At 45.9% G+C, this 7,961-nt stretch overlaps 1 protein-coding gene across 1 annotated transcript; it reads right to left on the bottom strand.

Annotated features, from left to right (window-relative positions):
- Window positions 1-867: 867 nt before the first annotated feature.
- LOC129514707 (disintegrin and metalloproteinase domain-containing protein 29-like) lies at window positions 868-6,400 on the bottom strand. The gene is made up of 2 exons (XM_055333443.1): window positions 4,283-6,400; window positions 868-927 (listed from the first exon to the last, which is right to left on the bottom strand). The coding sequence occupies exons 1-2, from the start codon at window positions 6,398-6,400 to the stop codon at window positions 868-870; spliced, it is 2,178 nt and encodes a 725-aa protein (XP_055189418.1).
- Between the last annotated feature and the right edge of the window lie 1,561 nt (window positions 6,401-7,961).

Raw genomic sequence — 7,961 nt, forward strand, 5'->3', positions numbered from 1 at the left:
TTACCCAAAGTTTCCAGGCTTTGGGTTCAGTTAAGGTACTGGTGGTGAGAGGAGAGAGACTCCCCACCACTGTGGGGCCTTGATCTCCTCCTGGGTTTCAGCTGAGGTCCTAGTGGCGAGAGGAGAGAGGCCCCCTCCTGGAGCAAGGCCTGAATCCCACAGTTCTCAAGAATCCCAAGTCACAGTCACAGTTCTCCTCCTGGGTTTCGGCACCAAATGTTAGTTTTTTTCCAAAATGAACGGTGGAGAAATAAAAAACAAAACAAAACAAAACAGCAGAGCCAGGCAGTAGGTTCGAGAGGGCTTTTAATGGGGAGCGCTCCTGGGCCAGGTTCTGTGACTCGGAGAGGTGGCCCGAGTCAGGGAAGTCGTGCAGGGGTTGGGGAGTGTGGGGGTTTTCAAGCCCTATTCATTCTGGGTCTGGTATCAAGTGGGTCCCTTGCCAAATTAGGCAAGGGAACACCGTGTCCCTAGGTGATTGGCTGGAGGTGGGATAGTACAGATGATGGGGGGTGGTCCCTGGCTGGAAAGTCCTGGATGGAAAGTTTCAGTTTCCCGTTTAGGCTTCAATTTACTGGAGATGATGTGGTGGTCATGGCTGCTTTGACGGGAAGATCAGCCATTTTGACCCAATTTGAGATGTCCGCCATTTTAAGTGCCCCTGTCTCTCAGCCAGCCCAACACTGAGGAGACATCCAGAACCACTGAAAGGTCATGCTCTGTGCACAAAAGAAAACAATCAAGAGAACTACCCACACAGCTTAGTCCTGCATGGAACACTGTGACCTGCCTGTACTCTGCCTCATGGGGGTGGGGGATCCTGGGAAGGCATTCCACCCTGGAAAAAAGTCACATGACCCAGAAACTTCACACTTTCTCATACAGCATCTCCGGATTCTCATCATAAGCTATGAAGTATGCCAGGAGCTATAATGGAATGACCAAAAATCAGAAAAAGAAACAAAACTTGCCATCAGGGAAATACAAATCAAAACCACCATGAGATACCACCTCACACCAGTCAGAATGGGGAAAATTAACAAAGTAGGAAACCAAAAATGTTGGAGAGGATGTGGAGAAAGGGGAACCCTCTCGCACTGTTGGTGGGAATGTGAACTGGCACAGCCACTCTGGAAAACTGTGTGGAGGCTCCTCAAAGAGCTAAAAATAGACCTGCCCTACGACCCAGCAATTGCACTGCTGGGGATTTACCCCAAAGATACAGATGCAATGAAACACCGGGACACCTGCACCCTGATGTTTCTAGCAGCCATGTCCACAGTCGCCAAACTGTGGAAGGAGCCTCGGTGTCCATCGAAAGATGATGGATAAAGAAGATGTGGTTCATGTATACAATGGAATATTCCTCAGCCATTAGAAACACGACAAATACCCACCATTTGCTTCGACGTGGATGGAACTGGAGGGTATTATGCTGAGTGAAATAAGTCAATCGGAGAAGGACAAACAGTGTATGTTCTCATTCATTTGGGGAATATGAATAATAGTGAAGGGGAATATAAGGGAAGGGGGAAGAAATGGGTAGGAAATATCAGAAAGGGACACAGAACATGAAGACTCCTAACTCTGGGAAATGAACTAGGGGTGGTGGAAGGGGAGGAGGGTGGGGGGTGGGGGTGACTGTGTGGTGGGCACTGAGGGGGGGGCATTTGAAGGGATGAGCACTGGGTGTTATTCTGTATGTTGGTAAATTGAACACCAATAAAAAATAAATTTATTATTAAAAAAAGAAAAAAGAAACGACACATACCCACCATTTGCTTCAACGTGGATAGAACTGGAGGTTATTATGCTGAGTGAAATAAGTCAATCGGAGAAGGACAAACATTATATGGTCTCATTCATTTGGGGAATATAAAAAATAGTGAAAGGGAGTAAAAGGGAAAGGAGAAAAAATGAGTGGGAAATATCAGAAAGGGAGACAGAACATGAGAGACTCCTAACTGGGAAAGGAACAAGGGGTGGTGGAAGCGGAGGTGGGCGGGGGGTGGGGGTGAATGGGTGACGGGCACTGAGGTGGGAACTTGATAGGATGAGCACTGGGTGTTATTCTATATGTTGGAAAATTGAACACCAATGAAAAATAAATTTATAATAAAAAATAAAATAAAATAACACCACACACACACACACACACACACACAAAGAAGTCAGGAATTCCTATGTGATGAAGACTTATCACCAAACAGTGTATTTGAAGTGCAGATGAGCCTTAAGAACATAGGAAGGGGGATCCCTGGGTGGCGCAGCGGTTTAGTGCCTACCTTTGGCCGGGGCACGATCCTGGAGACCCAGGATCGAATCCCACATCGGGCTCCCTGCATGGAGCCTGCTTCTCCCTCTGCCTGTGTCTCTGCCTCTCTCTCTCTCTTTCTCTGTGATTATCATGAATAAATAAATAAAATCTTTAAAAAAAAAAGAACATAGGAAGGGACCTTGACAGAGAGACCCTCCCAGTCACAGGGGAGTCTGCACTGGGATGGCACAGGAGGAGGGTGCTCATACGGTGTGGAGGCTTGCCATTGACCATCCATATTTCAAGGACTCGGTGGTGAATGGGTACCTCATCTCCTATGTACCTTTGCCTTTGGTATTCACCCCTAAAATAATGGAATTATAGGGCAGATAAATTGAGCAGGACCTGCAATGTAGACTAAAGTTTGACACTGGAAGGAAGCTCAGAGGTAGAACAACAACATATATTTGAAGAAAATAGGATTGGGCTCAAACAATGTATATAACACAACACAGGGACGCCTGGGTGGTTCAGGGGTCGAGCACCTGCTGTTCTCTCAGGTCGTGATCCCGAGGTCCTGGGATCAAGTCCTACATCAGACTCCCTGTCAGAAGCCTACTTCTCCCTCTGCCTGTGTCTCTACCTCCCTGTCAATGGCTCTCATGAATAAATAAATAAAATCTGAAAGTAATAAATAAAATAAAACAACACACACTATAAGCATTCTGGAAAACACTGGGGAAAAACCTAGTTATAGGCTAAAGGGGGTTTTCTGTGGATGCTGGGAGAAGTTAATGTCCTCAAATTATTGGGAGTTGTTGTATTATAAATACTCTATGGGAACACCTGGGTGGCTCAGTGATTGAGCATCTGCCTTCGGCTCTGGATGTGGTCCTGGAGTTCCAGGATTGAGTCCCACATCAGGCTCCTGCATGGAGCCTGCTTCTCCTCCCTCTGCCTATGTCTCTGCCTCTCACTGTGTATTCATGAATAAATAAATAAAATCTTTAAAAATATATGATTTATCTGTATTGCATTGGGAAAACTATATAGATTTCAATTTGGAATAAAAGTTGTTATTCATTTGTTTATTTTATTTTTATCGATAGTACACTTCATTCTAGAATAATAGTTCATTGAAAAATTTTTTAGATACAGACAGACTGGCATTCTACCCCATAGTCATGTTCTGAAGAATGGCATCTGTCATTTACCATGACAGCTAAGGTCACTGCTCAGCTCCCTGAAATGCAGGCAAGAGGGAAGGGAGGGAAGAACAGACATGCATAGTGGTCCTTCAGGATCCTAGAGGCAACGCTGGCACTTCTACCATCCTTTATGATCGAGTTCATGGGGTGCAACCATCAGGATCATGGCCCAGGTCTCCCACATTCAGAAATGCTGTCCAGGGTGGAGGTGCTTGCACTAGGTGGTATCAAATCCCAGTCACCCTACCCTACAGCCCACAGCCACGCTAGTGCGGGATGTGCAGTGTGGGTGTGAATAGTGCTCCATTGCCATGAACCCACTTGGCACTGGATCAGGGGAGAATACCCAGAGGGTGAGAAAAACCTCAGTGCCCATGGGCACAAGTTTGAAGGAACATCATGCATTTTCCCTAAAAGAACCAGTAGCAACCTCCCTGAATTCTGCAGCCAGGGTCCTCAGCTCAAGGCCAGGCTACTGACTCAGGTCTTCCTGACAAGAGTCTCGGGCTCAGGTTGGGCGCTTACAGGCTTACAAACATGTGGAGAGGCCACCAACGTGTGCTTTTCAAGATTTATTTCAGAGCAGCTGATCGGAGACCAATCGCAGACCTGGTATGAGAGTCCCATGAAGTGCGTAGGACCCCATGTCTCCTGAAGACCCCTGGAAATATGGTTGTTGGCTCAGCCACAAGCTGTCTATAATTTCAATCATGCTCCTTTGGATTGTTAATTGTTGTTCAAGGGTCTGGAGGCTGATTTATGGATTTCCTGTGTCAACTATCTGCTCTTTAACTGTGACTGTCTTAATTTTTTTTACATTGGTGGCAACACCAAAGAGGAGTGCAGCAATGAAGGCATAGATTCGAGCAAAGACGACTCTCAGATATACCACTGCCTCACGACTTTGCCTGACTGCCCGCCTTCTTCTTGGAGGGGGTCCACTGTCTATACTCCCTCCTTTACCTCGCAATTTGCAGAATGGGGGATCCCAGCCTATGTGGCAATGACAGTTCCTGTTGTTGTTGCAAATGCCCCTGTGATTGCATTTCTCAGGGATACAGTCATAATTCATGTCACTTATAGTACCATTGCAGACAGAATTTGCACAGTATTTTTCAGGAGCACAGGGGGTACCAGGTCTCACATGACCAACATCATTTGTTCCTGTGCCACGATGGGAATCCACTCCAAAACACCAGACCCCTGATATCTTAGACTGATGGAATCCCACATGTTCTTGCAACTGAGGGAGATGAGTGACATTACTACACTGCAGCCTTCCACACTTGACATCTTGGTCCTGACAAGGAATAAAACGTCTGGCTGCATACTCTCTTTTACAGTGTCCAAATCGGTGGCCTTTTTTATTAATTTGGTAGCAGGCATCTGGAGCCTCCACAGTGGATGCTCCAAAGATTTCCTTGCAGTGCACAGTGCGGTCAGTACAGTTTCCATGATAGCAGTAGCCCCCTTCACTGCATGCGGTTCCATCTTGCATATAGAAATCATCGGGGCACTGATTGGATCCCCCCTTGCAATACTCTGGAAGGTCACAGATGTTTTGGATTGGTCTGCAGAGTGTCCCAGCAGCAGAGAAGGAGCAGTTTGTGCAGCATAGTCCCTTATCACAGAGAAATGTACTTTCAAGTCTGCAGTCATTACTGCAGCAGGGGTTGCTGCTGCACTCCTTAAGGGAACCACAGTCACATTCTTCCCTACCCTCCACTATAGAGTTTCCACAACGTATGTGTGTCAGACTTGCATTAAAGAATACCACCTCTTCATTGAATAGGCAGTGCTTGTTAACACTCAGGATGTTTTGTAAGTGCATGAAAGAACAGTTACTAAAGGAATCAGTCAACACAGGGTATCTGTACATGATACAGGTGGACCTCCTCTGGCAACCACAATCAGCATTATCATAATACAGACCCAAGTTTCTCGCAGCATATTGGGACATTATCACTGCAAGCAATACATAATGTCTGCCTAGGAGACCAATCATATGTAGGCATCGAGCAGAACATATGCCACCTAATGTAGGTTCATTTTGATAATCTTGTGGCCCGTCTCTAACCAAAACAAAGGATGAACTAGGGTTTATGATCCTGAACAAGTTGTTCGCATGATATCTGTAGTATTCGCCAGCTGGCAATCTATAATCATTCATGTTGACTGGATCTCTCACATGAAATATCAGGACTGCAGTAAGATGGTACCTTATATCAAGACCTTTATATATTGAGTCTATTAAACTAACCATACTGATCAGAAACTTTGCACAGGTTGTAACATTATTATATAGACGATACATAGAATTGGAACTTTGAGCAAATCCTTTCAGCATGGCTTTATGGGAGGAAAAGACCCTACTACCAATCCGGGGAATGGCACTGGTATTTGCTTGAGAGAACAAGGGGTCCCTGTCCTCCTTCAGTCCCAGTTTATAGGTAGGGCCTGTTGCATTGGTGTCTGCCACTATCTGAGAAACAATGTGTTCAAATCTTTGGGAACTGCTGAGGGGTTTGATCTCATAGGCAAGGTCATCCAATTTCATAATACCTTCCAGTCCCCCATAGCACGTGTCCAGGGTGACCATGGAAAGAGGAACCTCCTCCAGGTAGCCGAGGTAGTAACAGTCAGGAGGGACGAAGGGGTAGTCCATCTGCAAGGCACCTTGGTCATCCTGAGTCATCACCAGCAGATGCCTGGACCAGAAGAGTTTCTTGCGCCGCATGTGGATAACGTGCCTCTTGCCCCCAAAACGCAGGCTGTAGGACAGCCAGCCTGGCATCTGGATGCCTTTGCCATGGTGCAACTCCTTCCTGGGAATGACCATCTCAGAGGAGACGTAGCGCCATGAGGGACGGCCTTGAGAACCCTGGGCGGGAGCCAGCCCTGCCCAGAGCACAAGCAGCAAGAGGAGCCCTCTCATGGTACCCCGGCCCTGTGCCAGCCTCACCCCCTGCTCAGGGACATCTGGCAGTGAGGTAGATAAAAGGAGGACCCTCAGCACAGCCAGGTCTAGAGGATCTGACAGAACAGAGGACTGCCTCAGGCTGCCAGGTCCCTACACCTGGCAACCAGCTATGGGGAGTAGGTCACAGACACTGGGTGTGGCAGAGGGTGGGTCTGCACATCAGTTCAGCTGGGGTGGATGTGCGAGAGGTGGGGAGGGGGATGAACCCAGAGGAAGCCCCACACGTTCAGTCTTTCCTCCAGATCCACTGATGAAAGAAATTGAAGATGACAAAAAAAAGAGATATGGAATACTCACAGGTAGAAAGAAAAATGACTATTAAAATTTCTATATTACCTTGGTCACCAGGGTGTCAGTGTTGTTTCAATTTTGCATTTTACTCAGGTCAAGACATACTCATCCTGTGCTCCAGCACTGGGTCGGGCTCCCTGTTAATTAGGAGTCTGCTTCTCTCTCTCCCTTGATCCCTCCCTCATTCCTGCTCATCACTCTTCTCCCTCTCTCTCAAAGGATAACCAAACTCTTTTAAGGTATAGACGGGCTCTGAGGGGGCACTTGACGAAATGAGTACTGGGTGTTTTACTATATGTTGGCAAATCGAATTCCAATTAAAAAATAATATATATTAAAAAAAATAAAACCAGTAGTTATAATGACAATAAAAGATATAGAGATACATGCATACAAACATACACACATACTTACATACCTACACACATAAATGTCTATAATACTGAAAGCGGTGTCCACATTCAATACAGTCCCTACCAGAATACCACCAGCAAATTTTGGAACTGTAACGAACTATCCTACAGTTTGTATGGGAACACACAAAACCTAAATAGACAAAGCAATCCTGAAAAAGAACAGCAAAGCTGGAGGCATCAAGATTCTGATGTCAAGGTATATTACAAAGCTGCGATCATCAAGATGACATGGTCCTGGCACAAAAACAGACACATAGATCAATGGAATGGAACATAGAAAAAATAGGACCCTCCACTCTATGGTCACCTAAACTTTGACAAAGCAGACAAAAATATCTTATGGAAAAAAGACAGTGTCTACAGCACACGGTGTTGCTAAAACTGGAGAGCTGCTTGAAGAAGGATGGAACTGGACCACTGTCTCCACCATACACAGAGATAAGGTCAAAATGGATGAAAGATAAATGTGGGCCAGGGAACCACAAGTGTCCTGGAGGAGAACACAGGCAGCCAAGTCCTTCATAGGACCCAGACAAATTCTCTCTAGAAGTGTCTCCAGAGGAGAGGAAGCCAAAAACAAAAATAAACATTCTGAACTTTATCAAGACAAAACAAAACAAGGACTTCTGCACATTGAAGGAATAGGCCACAAAAGGTAAAGGCAAGCGATGGAATGGGAGAACATATTTGCAGATGCCGCATCTGATAATGGGCCGCATCTGATAATGGGCTAGTATGCAAACTATCCAGCACTTCATTAGGATTTTTTTTTCACATTTTCAGTAGACAACATGTCCATGGAGCTTAGC

The sequence above is a fragment of the Nyctereutes procyonoides genome, unplaced genomic scaffold (genome assembly GCF_905146905.1).
Source record: "Nyctereutes procyonoides isolate TBG_1078 unplaced genomic scaffold, NYPRO_anot_genome, whole genome shotgun sequence".
Taxonomy (NCBI): Eukaryota; Metazoa; Chordata; class Mammalia; order Carnivora; family Canidae; genus Nyctereutes; species Nyctereutes procyonoides.